Source organism: Megascapheus bottae, chromosome 16 (genome assembly GCF_031878675.1).
Source record: "Megascapheus bottae isolate mThoBot1 chromosome 16, mThoBot2.hap1, whole genome shotgun sequence".
In the NCBI taxonomy this organism is placed as follows: domain Eukaryota; kingdom Metazoa; phylum Chordata; class Mammalia; order Rodentia; family Geomyidae; genus Megascapheus; species Megascapheus bottae.
This window is the reverse complement of record NC_143524.1, coordinates 2,105,425-2,133,187: the sequence shown is the minus strand read 5'-3', so window position 1 is coordinate 2,133,187 and position 27,763 is coordinate 2,105,425. Positions and strand designations below refer to the sequence as shown.

Here is a 27,763-nt window from a genome sequence, read left to right as displayed (position 1 = left end):
TTTTCAAGTTGTCAGTTATGCGCAAACATGACTCCATAAATGGAAAAAAATGTAAGGAAAAGTGAAAAAAGTGTTTATCTGACAGCAGCATTGGAAAGTACATACAACTGGAAACAAATGGTGTAAAATAAGTGCTCTGCCGTTGTGCAGGCGCGGTGGTGAAGGAAGAGGGTGTGTAATAAATGTGTGAGAAAATGGTGCCACGGTGCGCAGGCGCACTGAGTGCTTCCCCCCCTTCCTGGTCTGTGGGCGGGGCCGAACGAGGAGGTCCCGCCCTTTCCAGGCGGGGCCTTCTTGATGGGCGGGGAGAGGGCGTTTCCAGCCTATCCGCGGGCTGGAGGGGCGGGGCCGTGGCGGAGTGACCCGGAAGTGCGGGCGCCGGCGGGCACTGTGGGCCGGGAACTGGACTCGCCGGTAGAGCTGGATTCCCGCCCCGTGACTGGGCAAGATGGGCAGGAAAGTGACAGTGGCTACGTGCGCTCTGAACCAGTGGGCGCTGGACTTCGAGGGCAACCTGCAACGGATCTTAAGGAGTGAGGCCGGGGGTGGCGGGAGGCGGCGGCTCGTCGGGGCGCAGGCCCGGGCTGGCCCGGGAGGGGCGCGCGGGCTCCGCGGGCTCCCTGACCTTGGGCTCCCGGGCCGGTGCGGGCACTGTTGACACTGGCTGGGGACACGTGACTGCAGAGGGTGGAGGCCCTGAAGCCCGGCGAGGAGCTGGGGCCCAGCTGCCCATCCCCAGACGTGGAGGGAGATGAGGAGGCCGTAGACACCGGAGACTGGGCCTTCCTGGTGTGGGACCACCATGAAGTGTCACCCCAGCTTGTCCTGACCTGGTCTGCTTAGCAGCAAGAGGGTCTGCCAGCAGCCATACTCCAGTGCTTTTTAAATCCCAGTACATCCATCTGCCTGTGTCGTCGCATCAGAGCAAATGAATAGGGCTGTCTCTCCCCTTCCTTAACTGTATCCAGCTTCGGGAACATGCCCAAACTACATGCCTGCATTAGGAAGTGGGTTCCCCGTACTAGCACCACTACAGGCGGTTCTTGTTCAAGGTCCACCCACAGCTTTTCCCTGGAGCTAGTCTTAGCAGCTAGTTGTTGATAAACTTCTTGATCAATTCCACACCTGTGTGTACATACAGGCAATGTCCTCTGAGGCTTGGCAATTGGCAGGAGCCCTGACTGCAATAGGAGGGGACATCGTGGAGCATCAGGGGGACGGGGTTGTTCTCTGGGCCTGGGCACTTTCCCTGACTATTTGACCTATAAGCACCACTTCCAGTTTTTTCTGCAATTAAGTGGAGATAAGAGTTTTGTGGGCTTTTCTGTCCAGGCTGGCATCAAACCACAGATCTCAGCCTCCTGAGTAGCTAGGATTGCAGGTGTGAGCCACCAGTGCCCAACTCTCTGAGCATTCTTATCGTACCCGCTACAACATGGTGCCTTGACAACTATGATCACGTCCTGGATACTGAAATTACCCCACCACCTTTCTCTATGTCATGTAGGTATTGAAATTGCCAAGAGCAAAGGAGCAAGATATAGGCTTGGACCAGAACTGGAAATATGGTGAGAAGACACCCATCCATACTTCAGGTGGTAGTTGGCACAGGGTAGTGCCTGTGGCAGGCATGTAGTAGTGGCCATGTCAGTTTTCTCCAGCTGGAAGGGTGGGAAATGTGTGGATCCAAGAGCTGTGGAAAAGCCCAGCCCCCTTAGGAGGTGGTCAGCAAGATGACATCAGACCTGGTTTATGACCAGAGCAGGCCCAGGAAGGCTGGGCAAATCTGTTCCTACATCAGTGCCTTGACCCTGCGCTGCCGTGTGAATGTTTGTCCTCCGTCATTCCTCCATTTTGTGTCATACTTGGCTCTAAGAGCTAAGGGGGAGCGAGGACTCTGGGAACAGGGGAGAAGGGAACCCCAGAGCTGCTCATGGGTGGGACATCTCCTCAGTACCATTTCCCCCTTAACACCAGGAGCTGGCTCTGAGCTGGGTCTTTATGGTACTCGGTTTGTTTTATTGTGGTTTTATGCCAGTGCTAGGTGATGCCCCTTGCTTTTTGGATCACTGGTGCTCTACCACTTAAGCAATAGCTCCACTTCTGGCTTTTTGCTGGTTAGTTGAAGAGTCTCATGGACTTCCCTGCCAGGGCTGGCTTTGAACCTCAGTCCTCAGATCTCAGCCTCTTGAGTCGCTAGGATGATAAGCGTGAGCCACCCGACCGACTTTTGAGTCTTCCTGTTTTATGACATCATGGAGCACTGTGGGAGAATCCCTGGAGTTGCTGGAATCAAGGACTACAAACTGAGTCATTTAGGAAAGTGCAGGTCTCTTGTCTTTAGCTTGAGTGTCTAGAAGTCCAAAAGCCAGGTGTTGCTCCCCCTCTGAAAGCTGGAGGGCACTGTGCTTCCTGCATCCTCTGCCTGAGGCCCTTCAATGTCCTTGGCTCCTGGCCGAGTCACTCCAATCTGCTTCCATCTTTGCATACTTTGTTCCTGCCGCCTCTGATGAGGACACTGTCCCTGAGCCTTCGTGTAGCCACAATCACACTTATCTACATAGATCCCAAAGCAGTAATGCTGGACCCACAGCAAACATTTGGGGGCCAGAACGATCACTAATGACCATTCAAATACCACCTTTACGCCAGCCCTGAACTGAGCTTCTTGTGGTAGAAGTGTCTCATGACCTGTATGGACCTAGAAAACAGCTGTGAGGGTTACTAAGAATCTCAGGTGGGCTGGGCGCAGTGGCTCATACCCACAGGCCTACTCAGGAGGCTGGAATCTGAGGGTCATGGTTTGAAGCCAGTCCATCGCCAACTAACCACTCCAAAGTCAAGAGTAGATGTTTAGCTCAAGTGGCAAAGCACCAGCCTAGAGCAGAAAAAGCTAAGGGGCAGCTCCCAGGCCCTAGCTTCAAGCCCCAAGACTGGCACCAAAATAAAGATAAAATCCAAGGGCAGGCACTGGTGAACTGGAGAGAATTCTTCACAGTAGCTAAGATCAGAGCAGGGCCCATTGTGTCTTCTGTAAAATTCTACATCTGTGTGCTGTAGCCCCGACTTCTGATAGGTTGCACCTCAGAGTCACCCTAGAGACACTGGAACAAATCAGTAACCCACCCTGCCTCATCCTCACTGCCCGCCTGGGCCTCTCTCTCCCTCCCTCCCCCTTTCTCTAGTGGCTACGGGTGCTGGGATCACTACTATGAGTCCGACACGCTCCTGCACTCACTTGAGGTCCTGAAGGCCCTCCTGGAGTCTCCGGTCACACAGGACATCATCTGTGACGTGGGAATGTGAGTGGCAGCGTGGACAGGTGTGGGGGGTTCATGGGCATGCTGTGTCCAGGCCTCCCCCACTGCGGGCATGTCTTTCCAGCCCACCTCCCAGTCTTGTGACCACCAAATACACCCAGGAGGCAGCTCCTGGAAACAGATTGTGTAGATTTTTCTGGAAGCTTCCAGGCGTAGAAGTATGGTTGGTACACGTGGGGTTGTGACATCACACTCAGATTTACTTTCTCCTTGAGGGCTGCAGGGCTGGCTGCCTGAGGACACGTTGACGATGTAGCACCATATGGTAGATAGATACTGGTGTAAGATCCTCTTCTGAGCTGGGTGCGGTGGCTCATGCCTATAATCCTGGCTACTCAGAAGGCTGAGACCTGAGGATCACGATTCAAAGCCAGCCTGGGCACTGAAATCTGTTAGACTCATCTCCAGTTAACCACCAGAAAACTGGAAGTGGTGCTTTGGCTCACGTGGTAGAGCACTAGCTTTGAGCTGAAGAGCTCAGGGACAATGACCAGGCCCAGAATTCAATCCCCATGATGGGCGGGGTGGGGGGAAACCTCTTTTCTAGTTTGAACTCAGGGCCTGGTGCTGGCTTAGCTGGCACTCTAAATCTTGACCTATGTCTCCAGCCTGGCATTTTTCTGGTTATTTTAGAGAATCTAGGAAATGTCCTCAAATTGTGATCCTCCTGATCTCAGCCTCCTGAGTAGCTAGTTTTTCAGTCCTAAGCTACTGTACCCAGCTTGTGTTTCTTGTTATTTGCCTTGTGTGCCTTCTCTCATTCTTCATCTTCCACCCTGCTAAGACATTTGTTTAGCAAGGTGTCTTTCTTCTCTTTTTGTCTTCTTTGCATTTTGTATTAGAAAATTTTAGTTGAACAAGGGGATTTCCTTGTGACAGTTCCATACATGCATACAAATCTCCCATCACCTCCCCCACTCGCCCTCCTCTTCCCTCTTTCCCCTCCATACTTTCTTTTTTTGTGCCAGTGACCAGGACCTGAATTCAGAGGTTTTTCCTAGTCTCCCTTAGCTTTTTTGTTCAAGGCGAGTGCTCTGCCATCTGAACCACAGCTCTGCCTCTGGCTTTTGTGCTGGTTAATTGGAGAGAAGAGTCTCATAGACTTAGCTGGGCACAGGTGGTGCAGTGGCTCACGCCTGTCATCCTAGCTACTCAGGAGGCTGAGATCTGAGGATCAAGGTTCAAAGCCAGCCCGGGCACAAAAGGACCTGAGATGTATCTCCAGTTAATCTCTAGAAAATGGGAAGTGGGACTTGGCTCAAGGGTAGGGCGGTAGCCTTGAGCTGAAGACCTCAGGGACAGCGCCCAGGCCCAAAGTTCAAGCTCCATGACCCACAAAAAAAAGAAAAGTCTCACAGACTTTCCTGCCAGGACTGGCCTCTAACCATAATCCTCAAATCTCAGCCTCCTGAGTTGCTAGGCGTGAGCCACCAGTGCTTGGCTGGTAGACTGACCCGCCACCACCAGCCCAAGCTTCCTGCTGTCACCTAGGCCCTGTGCTTCAGCGGTATCCACTGTGTTTTATTTGTGAGCAGCAGGGCACTCTAGCGTCGTCTACTTACCATGGTAGAATTGTGGCCCCAGTTCCCCATGGTTGCTGTGACAAAGACCACAGACCAAAAACACAGAAGCAGCCCTGATGTCCCACATGGGGGCCTGTCGGTCAGGGGAGATGGGCCAGCTACATGTCTGGTTCCCACGGGCCTGCCTTTCCCAGCTCTCCCAGGCCAAAGCTCTTCCCACTCCTGGGTTCTTCAGGCCCAGTTTTCATCCTCTTCCTCCTGGAAGGACCTTTATGCTCCTCACATTGGACTGACCGGGAAATCTGTCTCCCCAGTTCAAGATCTCAGCTTCACCCCACCTGAAAAGCCCCTGACCTGGCCTACTTCCAGATGTAGAATCCAATGTGAGGATGCCGGACTGCTCACAAGTCACCCAGCCATGCTCATTCTGTTCAGACCTCCCTGGCTTGCAAAATGTGTGTGTGTCGGGGCTCAAACTCAGGGCCTGCCTAACCAGTGTCCCTTAGATTTTTACTCAAAACTATACCTCTATCACATGAGCCACAGCTCCACTACTTACAAAATAGCAGTTAATTGCTGATTAATGGATTTTCTTGCCTGGGCTAGCTTCAAATTGCGTACATCAGATCTCAGCTTCTTAGTAGCTGAGTTTACAGGCATGAGTCACTGGTTCATGCCTGTCCAGCTCACAAATTATTATAATTCTCTTGTAAAATGTCACAATTGCATACAAGATAGTTTAGAATGCCGTATTCCCATAGAAGGTAGTTTTCTTTGGAAGCCGGACTCTTGTCTGAACTGACAAGCTGAAACAATGGTGTCATCCTGACTTTGAATTCCTACAGCTGGTCTCCTCCAAGAGGCAGGGACAGGTCTCGGCCTACCTCTGGTTGGAGTTTCCTAACCTTCACTCCCACTCAACACACAGTATGGTGAGTTCATGCTGAAGCACTGCCCACTGACACCTGTGCATGTCAGTGATGGGGCTTGAACTCTGGGCCCGGGCACTGTTCCTAAGAAAACTCAGGGCTTGTGCTCTACCACTTTGAACCACAGCACCACTTCTGGTTTTCTGGTGGTTAATTAGAGATAAGAATCTTACAAACTTTAGTGCCTGGCTTTGACCGTGATCCTCAGATCTCAGCCTCCTGAGTAGCCAGGATGACCGTGTGAGCCACTGGTGCCCTGCCATGCGTGAAAGGTCTCACCTTGTCCCCACAGATGATAAGTGTTTTCCCTGTAGGTGGGTGGCTGGCTGCATGTTTCTGCTTGTGTGTGAAGCATTTCAGTTTCTATGGGTGGATAGCTCCCATCTGGTCTTCTGCTACTGTGTGGAAAAGCTCAATCCAAGTAGGTGCCAATTGTGTAAGATGCCATGGTTGCAGAACTTGGCTCTGCAAAGGGTTGGGCACCCTACATCCAGATCTTTGACCCCATTTTGAGAGGTAACACCTAGGCCAGTGATAGGTAGCCAGGGCCAAACCCTGTGGGAGCTTTGTTCCTGTGCCTGTGCTAGCAGGCTTAATGTGCTCGCCTTGCTGATCATTGTCTCCTGATTTCTGCTCAGCTGTGCCCTGAGCCTCCTGGCTACTTTCTGGAGTTGGATGCAATGTCTGGTGCCACATCTACCTAGCTTTTCCTGAGGCAGCCCAGGGCCCTGACCTTGGCCTGACCTCTTCAGCTTTATAGAGAGCCAGATAATAGGTTGCCCAAGAGGTGATACCTGCAGATATGATCAGGGCAAGAGCTGCAGGTGGCTTGCCAGCACACAGGGAGGTGAGTGTGTACAGAGGAGAGGAGCAGTTGTCTGGAGCTCTAGAAAAACCAGAGATGATGTGTTATGTGTCGTTGGAAATAGGGACATCAACTTGGCAGGAACTCAACTTGGCAAGGTGTATTTCTGCATATGGAAGGTGAGCTTCTGACTCTTACCATGTCGCTGCCCTTTGGTTGATCAGCACTGGGGTTCACAGTCTTGCTCAGTTGGTCAGTTGGCTAAGGAGTTAAAAATTTGCCATATGGGGCTGGGAATTTGGCCTAGTGGTAGCGTGTTTGCCTAGCATGCGCAAAGACCCGGGTTCGATTCCTTGGTACCACATACATAGAAAAAAGCTGGAAGTGGTGCTGAGGCTCAAGTGGTAGAGCTCTAGCCTTGAGAAAGTCCAAGGACAGTGCTCAGGCCCTGAGCTCAAGCCCAGGACCGGTAAAAAAAAAAAAAAAAAAAAAAAAAAAAAAAAAAAAAAAGCCTGCCATAGCAATCCACAAACCAGGACATCTGCCTCAGAGCACACAGGTATCAGAAAAACAAGTCGTACCCACTTGGTACTTGAGCCACGCCTCTGGATCCCAGAAACAATACTTGGAGCAGGATGCGGCTTAACTGAAATCCTTCCCTGTGAGATGGTGACGATCCTTAAAATGGCAGTGCCTACATCAAATGGCCACAGGAAAGATCCTGACTCCTGCGAGGAGGTGGGCGGACAGCCGGCTGACGCACTTCATCTGGAGACTGTCTTTCTGCTTTGAGTTTTATTACCTGACGAATGGCAGTACTGTGTGTTTGTGTGTGTGTGTGTGTGTGCGTGCGTGTGCGTGCACGTGTGCACACACACCTGCTTGTGTTGGTCCTAAGGCTTGGACTCTGGGCCTGGGCACTGTCTCTAAGCTTTTTCCCTCAAGGCTGGTACTCTGCCACCAGAACCACATCTCCATTTCTGGCTTTTTGCTGGTTCATTGTTAATAGCCTCATGAACTTTCCAGCCCAGGCTGGCTCTGAACCTTGATCCTTAGATCTCAGCCTCCTGAGTAGCTGGGATGACAGGCGTGAGCGAGCATGCCTGGCAACATGAGCATTTTAAAATTTGATTTGAGGGCCCAGGAGTTTGGCCTAGTGGCAGAGCACTTGCCTAGCATGCACAAAGACCTGGGTTCAATTACTTTGTACCACATACATAGAAAAGCCGGAAGTGGTGCTGTGGCTCAAGTGGTAGAGCTCTAGCCTTGAGGAAAAATCCCAAGGACAGTGCTCAGGCACTGAGTTCAAGCCCCAGAACTGGCAAAAAAAAAAAGTTAAAAATATATGCTTTGATTTGAGAATGCCACAGAAGGGCCTCGGGCTTCTCAAATGCGCTGAGGACGCAGAACCCCCCAGCATGCACTTGCTGGTGGGCTGCCCCGGGGCAGACACACGTGTCCCCTCTCTTCACAGGCCTGTGATGCATCGAAATGTCCGCTACAACTGCAGGGTGATCTTTCTCAACAGGTGGGTGAGCATCGGTGCTTCTGCCCCGAGCAGTGCCCTCCTCCGGGACACCTTAGGGAGGCCAATGTCTTGACCCGGGCACCCTAGGGCTGGGCGGGGAAGTCAGTACTCAGCTGACATCAAGCCACAGTAGACGCACGGGCGTGCAGACAGCGCGCTGAGGCTCGAGGAGGGGCGGCCATTGGCCGGGGCTGCCTCCCGAGCGGGCTATGGGGCTCCATGTGAGCACGCCTTTCCTGATGTAGGAGGATCCTGTTGATCCGGCCCAAGACTGCCTTGGCCAACCAGGCCAACTACCAAGAGCTGCGCTGGTTCGCGCCCTGGGCCAGGAGCCGGTGAGTCCGGGTGTTCTGGGAGGAGCGGCCCTGCCTGAGCTGCCTCCATGAGGGCTGGCACTACTCAAACAACTGCTCCAGCGCCAGCATTTTGCCAGTTCAAAACTGGAGATTAGAGTCTCACAGACTCTCCTGCCCAGGTTGGCTTTGAACCTGAACCTGATCCTCAGATCTCAGCCTCCTGAGTGGCTAGGAGTATGGACGTGAGCTTGTGGTGGGATCTTTCCAGTCCTGTCTCCAGCAGGGTCGTCCCTGACCATGCCACCCTCTCCCCAGGCAGACAGAGGAATACTTCCTTCCTCGGATGTTACAGGATGTGACCAACCAGGTGCGTTCTGCCAACCACGGTGCCTCCACGTTTCTTCCATGACGGGGTGGGGGTGGGAAGACGTGCAGAAGGCTCTGGAAGTGACCTGAGGGCTAGCTCTCTGAACAGGCGCTTAGCCAGTGCTCAGTGGCCATTGCCATGCCGGCAGCAGGTGGAGCCTGGGGAAGGACTCTTGGTATCAGTTGAACTTGAACTTGGCCTGGTGCTGGTGACTCACTCCTATAATCCTAGCTACTCCAGAGGCTGGGACCTGAGGATTGAGGTTCAAAGCCAGCCTGGGCAGGAGAGGCTGTGAGTCTTATCTTCAACGAATCAGCAAAAAGCTCAAAGTAGAGTTGTGGTGGTTGAGGTGGTGGAGGGCTAACATGACCGTGAGACGGGGCCCAGGCCTCCTGGGCTGACTTCCGGACTGCCGTCGCAACCCTGCAACGTAACCTTGGCCTTGAGAGAAAAGGACAAAGTACGATCAAGCTAAGTTGTGCTGGCTAGCGTGGTCCACCCCTGCTGTGCCCCACCGGCCTGCTTCAGCGCCCTAGCAGACACGGGGCCTCCCCTTGTGTGCCTCACCCCCATGGCCTACGAAGGTGCCTCTGTCCCTGCAGGCACGGGGTGGCTTCTCCCCGTGGCACCTGCAGGCACAGGGTCCCCCTGCAGACATGGGGTGGCACCTGGCCTGTGTGGAGGCCTCCTGGCTGTAGGGTGGGCACAAGGTCCAGGTGTGGTGGTCACTGCCCCCTGAGCACCTTCGTCTTCAACTGCAGGAGACGGTGCCCTTTGGGGACGCGGTGCTGGCCACCTGGGACACGTGCATCGGGAGCGAGATCTGTGAGGAGCTCTGGACGCCGCACAGGTCAGCCGGGGTCAGTGGGGCCCAGCCAGCAGAGGCTCCGGGGTGCTGACACTGGGGCTCGGAGACTCCACGGGGGACGGGAGTGGCTGGGGGCCCAGCGGTCTCCTCAGCCCCGGCCTCCATCTGCAGCCCACACATCGACATGGGCCTGGACGGCGTGGAGGTCTTCACCAACGCCTCGGGCAGCCACCACGTGCTGCGCAAGGCCCACGCCAGGGTGGACTTGGTGACCATGGCCACCACCAAGGTGGGCACCGAGTGGACTGCCGGGGGGGGTTGTCGGGAGAGCCTACGCACTGTGGGGGGGTTCAGCCTCACACCTTGGGTGACCTCAGCCACCAGCCTGCAGCCACGTGGCCACTCCACATGGCCAGAAGTGAGGTTACCTATCCCCTTGTCCCTGGGTGTCATGTATGTGTGCATGTGGGTGTAGATATGCGTATGTGCCAGTCCTGGGGCTTGACTCAGGGCCTGGGTACTGTCTCTTACCATTTTTACTCAAAGTGCTCTACCACTTGAGCCACATCTTCATTTCTGGCTTTTTGGTGGTTCGTCAAAGATAAGCCTCAAGGGCTTTCCTGCCTGAGCTAGCCTTGAACTTGGATCTCAGCTTTTTGAGTAGCTGGGTTTGCGGGTGTGAGCCCCAGCACTGACACAGCTTTCCTGGGCCCTGGGCTGTGTGGGTGCAGTAGGGACAGTGCTGGGGTCCTTTGTGTGTCCCTGGTGTGGCAAGCTGGTCCAAAGCTCCACTCCACTCTGAATCTCCTCACATGAGGTCAGCATCCTGCGCAGAGGGCTGGGGTGAGGGGTCCCGTGGAGGTCCTGAGTGGAGGCCCCACATGGAGGACTGGGGTAAGGGACCCCGTGGAGGTCCTGAGTGGAGGGCTGGGGTGAGTGGAGGGCTGGGGTGAGGGGCCCCGTGGAAACCCTGTGTGGAGGCCCCACACAGAGGACTGGGGTAAGCGTGTCTGGCAGCTCCGTGGAACACCAGCTCCAAGATGGACACAGATCAGAGCTCCTGGGCTCTGTGTCCCTGCTTCATGCATGTCACGTGACAGTGACATGACTCTAACAGTGCCACCACTGTCATGTGCAGAACGGCGGGATCTACCTGCTTGCCAACCAGAAGGGCTGCGACGGTGACCGGCTCTACTACGACGGCTGTGCCATGATCGCCATGAACGGCAGCATCTTCGCCCAGGGGGTGCAGTTCTCGCTGGATGATGTGGTAATGGGCTCTGCTGATGGGCGCCATGTGCTCTCCCCCCTTTCCCCTCCCAGGGGTCCCCGCCCTGTGGTCCCGTCCTGTGGGCCCGTGTGGGGAGGAGCCGGCAGTTGGCACAGACTCAGCCTGGGGATGAGAGCCCCAAGCCTCATGGGAGTGTGGTGGACAGTGGGCATGGGCAGAGTCCTGGGACTGGTGCTGGGTGCTGCCCAGCTCCTGCCAGCTGTTCTGGGGCCTGGCAGGGGAGTTGGGCTCAGGCTGAGCAGGTGCAGAGCCCAGCCTCAGGACAAGGGAAGAGACTGGGAGGCCTTTGGAGGCCAGGCTGACCAGAGCTGTGGTAGAAATGTCTGTCATTCCAGCCCCTGGGTTCACACAGAGTCCTCAGGCTCTGCATTCAGCAAGCACTACAATGAGCACTGTGGCCTGAACTCGCCTAACTCACGAGTCCCGAGCACTTCAGACAAAGGCTACTCAGCCCATGTTTGTTTTTGAAATAGTGGCACTTGGTTTTGTTTTGTTTTGTTTTTTGGTCAGTCATGGGGCTTGAAGTCGGCCTGGGCGCTGTCCCTGAGCTCTTCAGCTCAAGACTGGTGCTCTACCCATTGAGCCACAGTGCCACTTCCAGCTTTCTGGCAGTCACTTGGAGATAAGAATCACACAGGCTTTTCTCGCCTTTGGCCCTCCCTCCTCAGATCTCAGCCTCCTGAGTAGCTAGGATCACAGGCTGAGCCACCCGCGCCTGGCATATTTGATGATTTTTGCTATTGTCGCTGCTGCTATGAGAAAAACCTGAAGTAAGCTGCCTGCAATCCTCACTACTTAAGAGGCAGAGACGGGAAGGATCACAGGTTGAGGGCAGACTGCTGGTAAGACTGGAGCTTGATAACAAGCTGGGCTGAGCACACGCCCGTCATCCTGGCGGTACAGCAAGCCGTAACTGGAGGAGCACAGTCCAGGTTGGTCCTGGGCTGGAAAACAAAAGCCCAAGTCCGAAACAGTGAGAAGCGTAAGGGCTGCGGCTCTGGAAGAGCTGCACTAAACCCCACCACCACGTCACCAGCTAAGTGAAAACAAAATCCAAAGCAGGGGCAGGGCCCTGGCTGCTCATCATGATCTTCCCAACCTGCACTGGGCCAGCTGGAAGGATGGTGTGCCCTAGAGGGCAGCCAGGTGGCCCGGGGTCAGTCACCTTGGTATGCAATGTCAGTGCCAGCTCGTTGGGAGGCAGAGGCAGGAGGATCAGTTATCAAGACCTGCAGGGCTGGAGGTATGGCTCAAGTGGTAGAGCACCTGGCTGAAAAGTGCAGGGGCCAGCTCAAACCCTAGCACTGCCAAATAAGAACAGTAATCGTAATGGTGACTGTAGGGGAAAGCCTTTTTTCCTGTTGTGCTCTATGTGATAGAATCCTCCCGCTGTGGGCAGGTTCAGAGCTGGGCTGGTGTCACCTCCTGTACCACCGGCAGCGTGGCTCTAGCCTTCCTTTAGCTGCAGCCCCTCAGCGTGCCTCTCCTCATGGTCACAGGGTGGCTGCAGCACCTCCAGCCATCCTGTCTCCACAGCCAGATTCATAAGCAGAAAAGGAGCCTTGCTTTCTGTATGTCTTAAGTAAGAGCAGCTCTCCCGGAAGCTGCTGCAGACCCTTAGTGCAGGAATTTTGTTTGTGCAGTGGCTGCTGGCTCTCCAGAACATGTAAATGCAGTGGAGCAGCCACAGAGGGGAGATGGTTTAGGATGCAGCCGTGTGGTCCGTCCCGTGTCCCCGGTCTCTGGGCTGTGGCTCATGTGCATGCCCCATGTGGCAGTCCACGTTGTTCCTCTGTTCTCCCCACAGGAGGTCCTGACAGCCACGCTGGACTTGGAGGACGTGAGGAGTTACAGGGCGGAGATCTCGTCTCGGAACCTGGCGGTGAGGGGGGCGGGGCGGGGGGGTGGTGAGGAGGAGGAGGGACCGCACACAGACCTGGGCTCCTGTCCTGGGAGGGAGCATGCCCACACACGGAGGTCCAGGGCTAGGTCTGTGCATAGAGACCCCCGGTGCCCAGCTTCATGCTGTCCAGCTCCCAGAACCCCGTCTGTAAGCCCTATCCCTGCAGAGCCGCAGTCTGGCAGGCCTCGGGCACGGGCCTGGATCGAGGGAGCGCACTGAGGTGAGAAGCCTGGGGTCACACAGGCATTTTCTTCTTCTTTTGGTCAGTCCCAGGGCTTGAACTCGGGGCCTGAGCACTGTCCTTGGGCTTTCTCAAGGCTAGAGCTCTACCACTTGAGCCACAGCACCACTTCCGGCTTTTTCTCTGTATGTGGTACTGGGGACTTGAACTCGGGTCTTCATGCATGTTACCACTAGGCCATGCTCCTGGCCCACAGGCATTTTCTTTAGAACTGTTTTTTGGGTTTTTTCTTTGTTTATTTTTTGGTGCCAGTCCTGGGCTTGAACTCAGGTAGGACCGGGCCTTGTTCCTAAGCGTTATTCTCAAGCCTAGCGCTCTACCGCTTGAGCCACGGTTTCACTTGCAGCTTTTTGGTGGTTAATTGGAGATAAGAATCTCAAGGACTTTCCTGCCCAGGCTGGCTTCAAACCATGGCCCTCAGCTCTCAAGCCTTCGGAGTAGCCAGGGTTACAGGTGTCGGGTATTTCCACACCTCCCAGGCCTTCCTGAGTCAGGATGAGACTCACACACCCCAAGCTGTGTGCACCCCGCCTCCCTCCCGCAGCCCTCATGCACGTGCACACACATGTGTGCACATGCTAGAGCTTCACCTGTTCTGGACCACTGCAGATGGTGAGCGTGTGTCCAGCTGCCCTCCCTGCACAGGCTGCCCACGTCTGAGCTCTAGTCCTTGGCATGGCTCCATAGTGCTCTGCAGAGGGGGCGGCACAGAGCACGTATCATCCCTGTGCCACTGGGCAGCGAGAACCCCATCCTTGCTGTCTCAGGAGCTGCACTAAGGCTGGGGGCTTGCTGGTTTGTGTCCAGGAGGAGAAGGAGGTGTCCCCGTGTCTGGCCTGTGTCCGTGCCTCCAGGCTGCCTTTCCCAGAGCTGTGCAGCATCCTGGCCGCAGGACGGGGCTGCGATGCAGCCTCCCGCAGCCCTGGCCTGTGGCTGTGATTCCGAGGGGCCTCCAGTTCCCCACATGCTTGCTCAGTTTCCCACAGGCCCAGGGCCTGGCTCCTAGGTGGGCCCCAGGCGCCATGCGGGCGTGGCAACGCGGATGTCATGTGTCCCTCCTGATGTCCACTCCTAGGCCAGCAGGGTGAGCCCCTATCCCCGGGTCAAGGTGGACTTTGCCCTCTCGAGCTGTGATGACCTGCTGCAACCCGTCTCTGCCCCCGTGCCATGGAGGTACCACAGCCCCCAGGAGGAGATCAGGTGGGTGTCCCAATGGTCACGTGGCTGTGGGCTTCCTCCCAGGGGCTTCTGTGGATACTAAGTGGGCACAGCAGGGCCTCAGCACCTTCCCAGGAGGACCCTGGACTCACACTGTGTCACACTTCTAACATGGCAGGCCTCAAGTCTTGATTCTCCATTGCCAGCCTCTGAGTCATTGTCTCCTTGAGCTTGGCAGCGTAGGTCCTGGCAAGCTGGGTCCCTGTGCTGTGAGCATGCTCACTGAGGGTAACTGCCAGACCTGCTCGAGAGCTGAAACGCGCTGGCCACCGGGGGCCTGCCCAGGGCAGCTGCCCCGCTCACAGTAGCCAGTCTGGCCCATTCCACACGTGCTCTGATCTCCCCACAGCCTTGGTCCTGCCTGCTGGCTCTGGGACTTTCTAAGACGAAGCCGACAGGTAAGGTCCCCTGTTTGTAGCCAGCTCAACGTGTTCTAGGTGGAGTCTGCTCGGGGACTTCCCACCTGTTCGTTCACTTACTGGTTTGTGGTACTGTTGTTTAGAGCCAGGTTTGCTAGGCTGGTGTTCACGGCCGAGCCACATATCCAGCCCTGGTTTTTGCCGGTCGTTTCTGAGGTATTTGTCTCCCTTCCTCCGGGTGCCCGTGTAAACCACCATTCACCTAGTCTAGGCTTCCTGCAGTTGCTGGGATGGCGGGCGTGTGCCCGCTGTCCAGCTTCTTCTGTTGAGATGGAGTTTCACAGACTTCCCTGTCTAGGTCTGGCCTAGAACTGTGATCCTTCCAATCCCAGCTTCTCCTGAGCTTAGGGAGACAGGAGTGCACCACTGTGCTAGGCCTCAAACCACAGATCTCCTGTTAGCCCCGAAGTAGCCAAGGTTCTAGGCCAGAACCACTACCCCTGACTTTGGCAGAAGTAGAGGAGGTGTGTGAATGTGGTGCCAATCTTGGGGTGATTCTAGTCAGGGCTTGAACTCAGGATCTGGGCACTATCCCTGAGCTTCATGTCCTCAAGGCTAAAGCTTGCTGCTTGAGCCATAGCTTTGATTTGGACACTTTTTTTTTTTTTTGCATATTGGAGATAAGAGTCTCATGGACTTTAATGCGTGGGCTGGCTTTGAACCTCAGACCTCAGATCTCCGCCTCCCAAGTAGTTCGGTAACAAACGTGAGCCTGGCCTCAGGTGTGTGTTTTTGACGCATACAGAGAGCTGGCCGAGCTGCCTCTGAGGACAGCTTACCCACACTAGCCACATGCCCAGTGAGTGCACGCTGCCGCCCCGCCATCTTGCTGCAGTTGGTGGCCAGGCCTGTTGGGAGTTCTTCTGTGGAAACTCAGTACTAGGACTGCACTGGCCTCCTCTCTCCAGGGAACCTCTGGCGTGGGCATTCTCTTCCAGCGCCCAGGGGTGGTGGACAAGCCTGGGCGTTTCTTGGGCCTGGGTGGGGCTGGTGGAGGGTGGGTCCTCATGCGTGGTCCTCTGCTGCAGGCCGGCTTCTTCTTGCCCCTGAGTGGCGGCCTGGACAGCGCGGCCTCCGCCTGCATCGTCTACTCCATGTGCTGCCAGGTGTGCCAGGCTGTGACCCAAGGAAGTAGGTGACACTGTGGGGCTGAGGAGGCTTCGAGCCAGGGGGAGCCCAATAAAAACCAGATGGCATGAGGGAGGCTTTGTGGCTCTGCTCACCTGTCCTCCATGCCCCAGGCCAGAGCGTGGGGACCACAAAGCCAGGGAGCCCCTTCCTGGGCTGGGAGCCCGTGATGGTGGAGCCAAAGCCCCTGGCACAGTGTGCGGATGGCACTGCAGACAGCTTTCTCCTTGTGCTTATTTGGAGACTTGAATTCTGCTCTCTTGGCCTTTTCACTCAAGGTTGGCACTCTGTCACTTGAGCCACAGTCCTTCCGGCTTTGGGGGCTAATTGGAGATAAGAGTCTCACTGACTCTCCTCCCTGGGCTGACTTTGAACCTCAGTCCTCGGATCTTAGCCTCCTGAGTGGCTAAGATTATGGTCGTGAGCCACTGGCCCCCAGCTGCCAGTAGCTTTAGGGTGCATAGGAGAGCGTGCCCAGGGGCTCGTGACAAGGCTGCCAAGGACGCAGACCCAGAGGAGCCCTGCAGCCCTGAACACTGGGCAGGGCAGGCCGTCCGGTGCCTAGGAGGGGGCGGGGTAGCCACGCGGCCTCTGGGCCCAGGTGGGGTTAGCGTGGAGGAGCGTCCTGCATGCTCTGTGTCCTTCCGGGTTTTCAGATGAGGACGTGCTGGCTGATGTCCGGGTCATGGTGGACCAGAGAAGCTACACCCCCCAGGACCCCCGGGAGCTCTGCGGGCGCCTGCTGACCACCTGCTACATGGCCAGCGAGAACTCCTCCCAGGAGACGCGCCTCAGGGCCCAAGAGCTGGCCCAGCAGATTGGAAGGTAGCACAGTCCTGGTCTGGGAGCCTGGGTAGGTGGCCATGATAGCGTAGAGCCCTCTGGATGCCCTGGTGACCTCAGAGTTGGGGGTGCACCTGGGAGCGGGGTGGTTCCCCCTCTGCTGGGTCTGAGCCAGACTTTAGGGAGACTGCACGGGAGGCCTGCACACCCCTACTCTAGACTGTACCAACCCTGTCCCTGAGACCCAGCCAGGTCGGGCTTGCTGGGCGAGGGGAGGAATGGGCCAGCAGGACGTGGGTTTATGGGCACCCCACACTTGTCCTGTGCCCTTATGCTGGACAACTCTCTTGAAAGAAAGCAGCCAGGTCATCAGACCAGAGGTTTGGAAAGGAGATGAGTGTCTGGCTGGCTGAGGTGGAGGGAGTGGCCATTACTGGGCCAGGGCGCCCTCTCAGGGAGGAAGGTTCTAGAACTGGCACGCTGCATGTGCCTAGAGCCCCAGAGCGCCACAGGAGGGGTGGGGTGCGCCCAGGGTGGGGGGTTCTGTGGGTTTTTTCTCACATGTGGACACACTTCTCTTTCTCTCCAGCCACCACGTGGGCCTCAGCATCGACCCAGCCGTGAAGGCCATTGTGGGCCTCTTCAGCCTGGTAACAGGGAAGAGGCCTGAGTTCACTGCGCGAGGAGGGAGCAGCAGGGAGAACCTGGCTCTGCAGAACGTGCAGGTGCCTCCCGCCTCGGCGAGGCCCTGCCCGGGGGCGCCACGCTGGGCACGCTGACCACAAGGGGAGAGGCGGGGGGGCCAGGGGGGCAGCAGAGCTCCCAAATTTGACTTTCTGGTCTTGGAGCTGCCGTGCTCTTCCCCATGTCTCGTCTCCGGGGCCCTTCCCCAGGTAACCCCATCCCCATCTCGTCCAGGCTCGGGTCAGGATGGTCATTGCATACCTGTTTGCACAACTGAGCCTTTGGTCCCGGGGCTCCCGTGGGGGTCTGCTTGTTCTCGGAACCACCAATGTGGATGAAAGGTGCGTGGGGCCCCTCGGGCGGGGGTCAGGCTGTTCCCCCAGCATCTGCCCGTCCTCGGGTGTGAGCAGGGCCATCAGGGTGTCGGGTGGAAGTGTGGCTACTGTGTCCTCAGGGCAGCTCCAGCACACCGGAGAAGGCGGCCGGTGGACTGGGCTCTCTGGGCTCCTGCTGTCCCACTGCTGTCCGTGTCCCCATCCTCTGCCGCCTTTGTGCTGGTCCCCCCAGGAGCCAGCCCCCCGCCTGCCTGTTTGGTGATTGGACTGTGCTTTTTTTTTTCTTTGCATGTAGGTTTCACCTCAAAACCATGTAGCTATTTGTTGTTGTCATTTGTACTTGTTGTTCGGGTCCTGGGGCTTGGTCCAGCACTCTCCTTTCCCTTTTCACTTAAGACTGGTATTCAACCACTTGAGCCACACTTCCGTTTCTAGCTTTTTGCTAGTTAATTGGACTTTCTTCCCCAGCTGGCTTCAAACCTCCATCCCTAGAGCTCAGCCTCCTGAGTGGCTAGGATTATAGGTATGAGCCCCTGGCATCTGGCAACTCTTCTTTTTTGAAGGGCACAGGCCTGCCATGGGAAGAGCACTTTCAGATAGGAGCTATAAACTTAAACAGATAGAGAACTGGAGCCGCGGGTTGGACCTGGTTGGCTATTACTTCAGACCTTATTTGTGGAGAGGTCTCAGAGCACTGTCATCACTGGTCACGATAAACTTTGTCCTTTAGTCATCTGTTAGTGTGTCATTTATCAGTGTATCCATCCATTCATCTATCCACCCACTACATATCCATCCATCAACCACCCACCAATGCATCCCATCATCCACCTGTTCATCTATCCATCCATCTGTCCATCCTCCACCATTCACCATCCATCTGTCCACCCATCCATCTACCAATCTATCCATCCATTCGTCCACCCATCCATCCACCCAGTCCTTTGCCCAACCCTATCTCAGAAATAACTAGAGAACGAAGTTCTAAGTGGGGCACAGTGTCAGTGGACTGAGCTCAGTCTGTGACCAGGCTGTGGTCTTGTTCTGTCCGGGTAGGGGGTGAGGCTCTGTGGGCCGGCAGCTGAGGCACTGTGAAACTTCTGATCAGTTGGGAAGTGGTGGAAAACCTCCCCCTCCCAAGTGCCTGATGCCAGCCAGGACCTGCCTGGCAGAGGAGCAAGTCCTAGGCTGTGCTCCAGTCCTCTGCACTCATGCTATGGGCAGTGGGTGTTCATGCAGATAACGTGGTGGCCTGGGCTCCAGCCACAGCGAGTGGGCCAGGCGGGGCGGGGCCTCCCCAGCCCTGCCCTGTGCCTGACGTGTGTCACAGGTGACGGCAAGGGCCTGAGCCACAGCGCTGGCTCTGTTGCATTGGCTCTGCTCTGCAGTCCCCTGGGCACTGGGCCGAGCCCCGTTCCTCATGTTCTCCAGCCATGGAGCCCCTGCGCCTTGTGCCGGGGTCAGCAGCATCCAGGCGCCTTGCTCAGCCACCGCCCTCTCACTCCCGGCCTGTGTCCCCTCGGAGGACCCGTGTCCCCTGTAATCCAGTCCCATTGCTCACCTCCAGCTCCTTGGAAGGTAACAGAGCCTGTGACTCTGGACACTGGATTGCTGCCACTGTCCAGGATGGGTACCGTGGCTGCCCCTCCAGGACCCGTGTCCTCCCGCTCAGGCTGCTGCTTCCGGCTGGGTGCTGGTGCCTTTCAGGGGGGGCTCTGACCCCAGTGCCTCCCTGGCGTGCCCAGTCCTCTCCTTGCAGCCCTGCAGCTCTATCCCCTTCGTAGTCTTCCCCAGCCCTACAGCTTCCCCGGAACTGGATCTCACCAGACCTCCGGACTCGTGGAGGAAGCAAGACCTCAGTCACCCACTGTTGGCATGAGTTGTGGGGCCTTGTCAGGCCCTGGGGAATGTCAGACTCTCTCCTCTGCAGCCTCCTCGGCTACTTGACCAAGTATGACTGCTCCAGTGCGGACATCAACCCCATAGGCGGGATCAGCAAGACCGACCTGAGAGCCTTCATCCACTTCTGCATGGAGCGCTTCCACATTCCTGCCCTGCAGGGGTGAGTGAGCACACACCCCTCTCCTCGCGTGGCCAGGCACAGCTGTGCCTGCTCAGCCACCCCCTGCAGCTCCCTGTTGCTTGGGAGACACAGTCCTGGCCCCCATCTGGCACGAGGCCCTCCGTGGGCAGCTCCACGGGCCATACTCGGCTCCCGATGAGCAGTGGTGGCCCCTCCCCGATGCCTGGCTGCCCTGCTACCACCCTCAGGCAGGAAGGACCGGGCAGTGCAGAGTAGGACTAGTTCCAGGTAGCATTTGCTGGATACATTGGGTCCCTGAGCCCACCGGGGTTTTTGCTGCATCATTCTCAGAAGTAGGAACATTTTGTCTTACTGTCACACAGGCAACTGTGTGCCCAGGGACATTGGCACTGTGTGGCCATGATTAGCCGTCATGACATGTGTGTCCGTCCACTAGTGGGCAGAGCCAGGGTATGCCCCAAAGGGCCTGTGGTTCCTAGGACACCCAGTCACCTGACCCCAGGACGGCAGTGTGCAGAGGTGGTTCCATCACCATCCATCATCCTTCAGGTCCTGAAGCCCTGGCAATGTCTAGCTGCCCTGCCCAGGGTCTTGAGCCTTGGTATGGCTCTGCCAGCTAGATGACTTGGCACAGTGGGTCTGGGGTCTTCTGTGAAAGCCGTGCATGTGGCCCTGGTGACTGGTCTCTGTGTGTTGTCCACAGCATTCTTTCGGCGCCAGCCACTGCAGAGCTGGAGCCCTTGGTTGACGGACAGGTGTCCCAGACAGATGAGGTAACGGCTTCTCCTGCACTGGGCAATTTCCTGACCTTTCTGCACCTAGGAGCCATCTGGGCTCTGGACCTGGGCCCCACTGTGTCAGTGTCATGGCTGGCCTTTGACCCGTGGAGTCAGCCTCCGTGGGTCCTCTGATGCTGGGAGCCTCGGAAGAGGGTGAGGAGATGGCTGGGGAGGGGAGAGCAAGGCTGACTGAGAAGCACAAGGCTCCTGGCGACGGAATCTCCCCAGTGCCCCAGAGTCACCTGTGGGAAGCCTCATTCCTGCCCTGGTCATACTGACCTTTGACTCTTAAGTCCTCTGCTGTGGTGCTGGCTCAGTGGAGGCTCAGTGACCTCATTTTAGACCCTCCCCCCGGCTAGGGTCCCAGAAACTTGCTGCTGTCTCTCTTCCCCCAATCTTAGCTCCACACTTAGATCTGTGGTCTCACCAAGTTAATTCTATGTGCATAGATTATGTGTCCCATTGAGTTGTGTTGCGAGCCTGGTGGAAAATCGATTAACTGTAAGAAAATGGGGGGCCTCGGGGTATATTCCATGGATCTGCAGTTCTGTAATGGGTTCTGAGGTTAGGAATAGTGTATGCTCTCACTTTTTTTTTTTTTTTTTTTTTTTTTGCCAGTCCTGGGCTTGAGCTCAGGGCCTGAGCACTGTCCTTGGACTTTCTCAAGGATGGAGCTCTACCACTTGAGCCTCAGCACCACTTCTGGCTTTTGTCTATGTATGTGGTACCAAGGAATCGAACCCGGGTCTTCGTGCATGCTAGGCAAGCACTTTTACCACTAGGCCAAACTCCCAGCCCTTGTTTTTTATTTTGAAATCATTTTGGCTCTTCTGGACCCTGAATTCTATGAATTTTGAGATCCCTTTGTCAATTCCAGCAGAACAAAACAAACCCCGCCAGCTGGGGTCCTGCTAAGGATTGCTTTGAACCTGTCGATCCGTGAGCATATCCTATCTTTACAGTATTATGACTTCTGATCCACAAGCACCAAGTGTCTTCTCATTAATTAACTTTTTGCATTTCAGCCATATTTTCTGGTTCTCAGTTCTATTTAAAAGCTTATTTCAAAGTATTTTGCCTTTTTTTTTTATTTTTTGGGCCATCATAGGGCTTGAACTCTGGGCCTGCGTGCTGTCACGGAGCTCTTCAGCTCAAGGCTAGCACTCTACCACTTTGAGCCACAGCGCCACTCCCAGTTTTCTGGTGGTTAATTGGAGATAAGAGTCTCATAGACCTGTGTGCCCATGCTGGCCAAAGCTAGCCTGTGATCCTCAGATCTCAGCCTCCCGAGTAGCTGTGATTACAGGCGCCAGGCCTACTTTATTCTTTTGCATATCATTATAAATTGAATGGTTTCATACGTTTGTTTTGGGATGGTTTGTCATGAGAGTAGATTCACGATTGAGTTTTATATATTGATCTTGGGTCCCACACATTTCTGAGGTCTTTTGTTAGTTCCAGTAGCTTCTTAGTGAGCATGTTGGGGTCTTTGAAGGTCATGCTGTCTGCACATGCAGATAGTTTGGCATCTCCCTTCCCTTGCCAAATACCTTCTGTTTCATTCTCTCGTTCCTGGCTAGTGCTGCAGTATAGCCATGAATAGACATGAACAACCTCCAGTCTCCTCACCCAGGGTGTTGGTATACAGAGAGGGCTCCATACAGGGCCCCATCAGCTGCCATCGTCTTTCAGGTCCTGAAGCCCCAGCATGTCCGGCTCCCTTGCCCAGGGTCCTGAGCCTTGGTGTGGCCCTGCGAGCGGTAGCTAGGTGACTTGGCACAGCGGGTCTTGTCTTACCTCTTAGGGGCCAAGCCCCATTAAGTATGGCATTTGCTGTGGATTGTGCATAATTAATCACCTGTATCATATTGATGACATCCCCTTGTGTTTCTAGTTTCAAGTCATAAAAGGGCTCTGACCCTCACCAAATTTCTTTCAATAACATTCTGGTGTTACACCAACCTTGCATTCCTGAGACAAATCCACCCTGGTCGTGGTGTAGTCACTGTTGCTCTCTATTCACAAGGGTATTTTTTCTGTAGTTTTCTTCTCTTGATGAAATAGAGGTATTCCCTGCTCTTCTGGGGTTTGGAAGAGTTTGAAGAAATGTTGGTAGGCATCCTAGGGTGTGATCTGATGTGGACAGCTCGTGCTTGCATTAGTAATAAGATCTGTTTCCGTCAGTCCCTCCTGAGGGAGGAGCTGTAGGTGTGTGTAGATGATGGGGAATGGATAAATGATAGAAACATACTTACGTAGATGATAAGTATGTAGATGATACATAGATGAATACATACATAGATGATAGATACATACATACACATATACACACATACACGCATACATGTGTAGGTTGATGGATGAGAGAATTGTTTGGGGACTTGGAGGCTGGGAAGTTGCTCAGGTCACCTGTGAGGTGAGCTGGAGGCACAGTAAGGCTTCCCCCCAGGGCCGTGGTGCCCACCCACACCTGAGGCCCTCACCTGACTGGAGAGTGCCGCCACAAAGACACTGGTCTTTCCCAGCCTCCAACTCACACTCCACTCTCCTGGAAACACACACAGTCCATGTATACTATGCCAGACTGGAGGTATGACTCAAGTGGTAGAAGACCAGTCATCAGCAAGAAAGCCAAGCCTGAGAAGGACAAACTGGAGGGTTAAGTCTACCTATTAATATGAAATGACACCAGAGTCTAGTACTGGTGGTCCATGCCTCTAATCCTAGCCTGTCAGGAGGCTGAGATCTGGGGATCATAGCTCAAAGCCATTCTAAGGAAGGAAATAAGCAAAACACCAGAAATGGTAAAGTCCTATCCTTAACCAAAAGAGCTCAGGGATGGCACCCAGTCCCTGAGTTCAAGCCCCAGGACTGGCACATACACAAGAAAAGTATATGTGAAAATAACCACTTTATGCAAATGAAACTGCAGAAGCTGCTGTCCAGGCATCTGTGTGGGGTTGATGATGAGAGTCACCTGAAGGGGAGAGACCATATGGGACAAGGAAGGGGACCGACAGGATGTGACGACAGGGAAGGGGACAAACAGGATGTGACCACAGGGGTCACATGCCAGATGCCCCAAGGGACTCCAGAGAGGCCCAGCTTGCCTCCCTAGCACCCAGAGGCTCTGTGTCTGCTGTCCCGGGGCTACGTCCTTCCCACCCACCTCTGTCTCACTTGACCTCTGGTCCTTCAAGATTTCCTTGTCCCCTGATCGGAATCTGCTGACATCCATAGCTATTAGGTCTTGAGGCCCTTAACTTACCAGCCCCTGCAGAGGAGCTGCTCAAGTCAGCTCTCTCTGATGGCCCCTTCAGGGGCTACCCTTCTCCCTGCAGCCCTCAGCCCAGACACCAAGTCACACCAAGTGCGAGGCGCTGGGAAATGAGGCTGCCCTCTGCCCTGAGCCCTGGAAGGAAGCCGCTCTTCCCCAACAAGTGCTGAGCGAGCCGCTCTGTGCCAGCTGACCTGTCCCATCTGCACGCCCTCAGGAGGACATGGGCCTGACCTACACAGAGCTGTCTATCTTCGGGAGGCTCAGGAAGACCGCGAAGGCGGGGCCCTACAGCATGTTCTGCAAGCTTCTCCACATGTGGAGTGAGACCTGCACCCCCAGGCAGGTGAGGCCGGGATGGGGCCAAGGGCCGAGCCTGCTGTGCGTGGGCCGCTGACTTACCGCAGACTTATCGCAGCCTGCCGGGGGCGGCACACAAGCTTGGATCAGTTACCTTGCCCTGCTCCTGGTTCCCAGGCTTGTTAGGGCCTCTCCCACGGAGCCATGGGGCGGCTCTGGGCTGCCTGGTGCAGGGCGCTAGGGGATGGAGCCAGGGACTCTGGTCCCCAGTAGCCCTGTGCTAGAAAAGGCCTGAGCAGGCTGATCATTTAAAGGATTTTCCCGGAGTAAGAATCTAGCCTTGGCCTGGCACTGGTGACTCCCCCTGTAATCCTGGCTACTCAAGAGGCTGAGATCTGAGGATCAACGTTTGAAGCCAGCTCCGTGAGGAGAGTCCTTGAGACTACCTCCAAGTAACGAGCAAAGAGCTGAAAGTGGAGGTGGTAGCCTTGAGTGAAAAAGCCAGGAGAGAATGTGAGGTACTGGGTTCAAGTCCCAGAGCCAGAGTTTTTTGTTTTGTTTTTAAACACCTCACTTCAGGACTTCTTGGCCCTGCCATCTTGAGACCCCATGTATCACTCACCCACCCACTAGGTGGCTGAAAAGGTGAAGAGGTTTTTCTCCAAGTACTCCATGAACAGACATAAGATGACCACACTCACGCCTGCCTACCACGCAGAAGACTACAGCCCCGAGGACAACAGGTTTGACCTGCGGCCCTTCCTGTACAACGCGGCCTGGCCTTGGCAGTTCCAGAGAATCAACTCCCAGGTGGGCTGGTACCACCTTCGCCCCCGGCACAGGCCTGTCTCCCTGGGAGGGAAAGCTTTGTGTCCGTAGCTTTCCATTTACCAGCTCTTTCTGCCAAGAGACTTGTATCTAAAGCTTCTGCCTGGAGGTCTTGTTACTGTAATTGATAAAGATGATAAAGATTGTGTTGCTGGGCCCGGAGTTTGGCCTAGTGGTAGAGTGCTTGCCTAGCATGCACAAAGCACTGGGTTCCATTCCCTGGTACCACATACACAGAAAATGCTGGAAGTAGTGCTGTGGTTCAGGTAGTAGAGCTCTAGCCTTGAGAAAGCCCAAGGACAGTGCTCAGGCCTTGAGTTCAAGCCCCGGGACTGGCAAAAAAAAATTTTGTTGGATGCCAATGTTGCATACCTGTAATCCCAACTATTTAGGAGACTGAGGCCTGAGGATTGTGGTTCAAAGCCAGCACATGCTTGCATTTGATTTTTGTTTTTTTGTGGTTTTTTTTTTTTTTTTTTTGGCAGTCCAGGGGCTTGAATTCAGGGCCTGCGCACTGTCCCTGGGCTTTTTTCTCAAGGCTAATGCTATACGACTTCTAGCTTTTTTCTATGTATGTGGTACTGAGGAATTGAACCCTGGCCATGCATGCTAGGCAAGTACTCTACAGCTAGGCCAAACTCCCAACCCCCCCCCCCCTGCCTTTTTATTTTTTTCAGTCCTGGGGCTTGACCTCAGGGCCTAGGCACTGTCCTCAAACACTTTTTGCTCAAGGCTAGCGCTCTGCCACTTGAGCCATGGCACCACTCCCAGCTTTTTCTGAGTATGTGGTACCAGGGAATCACACCCAGGGCTTCTTCATGCATACTAGGCAAGGACTCTACCACTAGGCCAAACTTCCAGCCCTCCGTGAGACTCTTATCTCCGGCCCTAAGTGGAGCTGTGACTCAAGTGATGGAGTGCTATTAGCTAAGGCCCCGAGTTCAAGTCCCAGTACTGACATAGACACACACCTAATGATGTGTAGGTTCCATGCTGTGCTGTGTGATACTCCAAATACACATTGGGGGAGAGGGAGGGGGGCTCAGGAGGTAGACCACCAGCCTGGGAGAGAAAGTGCCAGACCCTGAGTTCACATGCTGAGGGGAGAATACTCATCTGGGACAGGCCTGGCTGCTTGCCCCTGGTGGGCTGGGCACACTCGGGCTCAGGGTTTTTGTGATTTCCGGGCATCTACCTTGTTGGGGGGTAGTGAGCCTCTTCAGCTGGCACCTCCCCCTGCTCTGCTCACCCAGCCCGAGGCAGCCTTCTGTTCTCTGTCACCTTTTCTGTTTTGTTTTTGGAGCCAGCCTTGTAGCTGCTGGATCCCTGGCTTGCCCAGCCACGCCTAGCTGCCTGAGTCTTTGAGCAGTCGAGCTCTGGAGGAGCTGGTTCCGGTTCTCATGGCTTCTCTCTCCAGGTTCTGCAGCTGGAGCAGAAAGCGCAGCAGGACCCGGACGACCTGGACTGAGGTGGGACAGGATCTTCTTTACGAGCGAGAGAGATCGTGTGGTGCTGGCTCCTTCAGTAAACTAAAATAAAGTGATCTGCTCCCCCTGCCTGGAAGCGGCCCTCCACGTCCTCGTCCTTTAGCCTCCTCACCCCGCAGAACCCGGGCTGCATGGCTGCTGTCCCCCAGTGCTCTTTCTCCTTTCCAACATCGGACAGGCTGTGCCTTACGTGATGTCCTGCTGCACACAGGGCACAGGGTGGGGTGGGCATGGCCGCCCACCCCCACGCCCTCGGCAGCTGCTGTCCTCGGGTCTAGCTCGTGCTCCTGCTCACGGGACTCCACGCCAGGTCCCCAGCCCCTCCTGGCTGGGATGGAGAAGGCAGGGGAGGCCTCTCAGGTTCCCAAGGTCCTGGCACCAGGCCCCAGGCTACGGACTGTGCCCAGCTCTGCCCAGGCCACGTGGCACCACCCCCTTGCACTGGGGCCCCAGTCTCCGTGGGCCCCAGCGGGGTGTGGGACCAGAGCTGGTCCAGGACCAGCTGGCGCCGGCTCCCCGCTGGGCTGTGCCAAGCTCTGCCTCCTCTCTCTTGCACAGGCAAAGCCTGTGTGGCCTCACCACCCGGTGCCTGTCTGCCCCATCTTGGCTCCTGCCCTTGGCTAAGGATTACTGCCCCATTTCCCCATCTGGTGGTGTGTGGCTCTGCTGTGCAGAAACAGCGCCCCTGGTGGCAGGGTTGGGGATGGGAGTTGTCACCAGTGGAGTCACGGACTCCGGGAAGGGAGAGAGAGGGGATAAGAAGAGGAACTTCCACCTTCTATCATTAGCAAATGAGCACAAAGGCCCTCAATGTTGAGTCCGGGAGTCAGGAGCCATGGAGGGCTCTGGCCTGTATGTTCGCACAACAGCTTTGAATGGTATTAAGAAATGGACTGGTGAATTGCCCACCTCCTGGGGTCAGGCTGTGACAGTGCATCCACGGGTGAGCGTGTCTGTGAAGCCCCCACCATGGCCCTCATCCCAGCGTTCTCCATTCTACCGAGTAAACAAGGAGCCAGGGCCCAATTCAGACCCAGACAGAAGGCACTCTGGGGACCCGGGCCTGCAGAACCACCCTCAGCATCTGGGAAGGAGTGGCCAGCATCAGCAGAGGACAGGGAAGGGCGGGCCCTGCATTTGTTCCACGTCCTCTTGTCTTCCTGGAAAGTGCTTCCAGGGAGCCAGACTTTGGAGAGAAAGCTCCCTTGCTGAATTTAGGTGGGATGGATCCAAGCGCCTACACCCATGGCCCGAGACCACAGATGGGGAAGTCGCTCTGCCCGCCTCTGGCCACAGGAGATGGGCACCTGACACAAGTCCAGACTGGGAGAGACAGAAAGGGGTGGGCAGGGGAGAGGCCCAGCACACCTAGCTAAGATCTGGACTTTCCCTGGGAGGCAGAAAATGGGCCTTTAGCGTGCAGGATGCCAAAAGCTCGCTTCACTCCTGGTCCTGGAGCAGATAGCTTGG

General features: G+C 55.5%; 1 protein-coding gene across 5 annotated transcripts; it reads left to right on the top strand.

Annotated features, from left to right (window-relative positions):
• The first annotated feature begins 369 nt into the window (after nucleotides 1-369).
• On the top strand, nucleotides 370-26,369 carry Nadsyn1 (NAD synthetase 1). Of its 5 annotated transcripts, none has more exons than XM_090347175.1 (21): nucleotides 370-533; nucleotides 1,508-1,568; nucleotides 3,186-3,302; nucleotides 8,052-8,105; nucleotides 8,351-8,440; nucleotides 8,717-8,768; nucleotides 9,530-9,618; nucleotides 9,748-9,865; nucleotides 10,715-10,846; nucleotides 12,675-12,749; nucleotides 14,087-14,211; nucleotides 14,579-14,627; nucleotides 15,677-15,779; nucleotides 16,433-16,601; nucleotides 17,149-17,284; nucleotides 17,478-17,584; nucleotides 19,509-19,640; nucleotides 20,326-20,395; nucleotides 23,896-24,024; nucleotides 24,612-24,721; nucleotides 26,224-26,369. In XM_090347175.1, exons 1-21 carry the CDS (start codon nucleotides 449-451, stop codon nucleotides 26,342-26,344), a joined length of 2,124 nt encoding a protein of 707 aa, XP_090203301.1. In that variant the 5' UTR covers nucleotides 370-448; the 3' UTR covers nucleotides 26,345-26,369. The 5 variants fall into 5 exon arrangements, with proteins under 5 accessions (XP_090203301.1, XP_090203302.1, XP_090203304.1 ...); XM_090347176.1 differs by having other exon boundaries at nucleotides 24,612-24,788; XM_090347178.1 differs by lacking the exon at nucleotides 26,224-26,369 and having other exon boundaries at nucleotides 24,558-24,642.
• The last annotated feature ends 1,394 nt before the right edge of the window (nucleotides 26,370-27,763 follow it).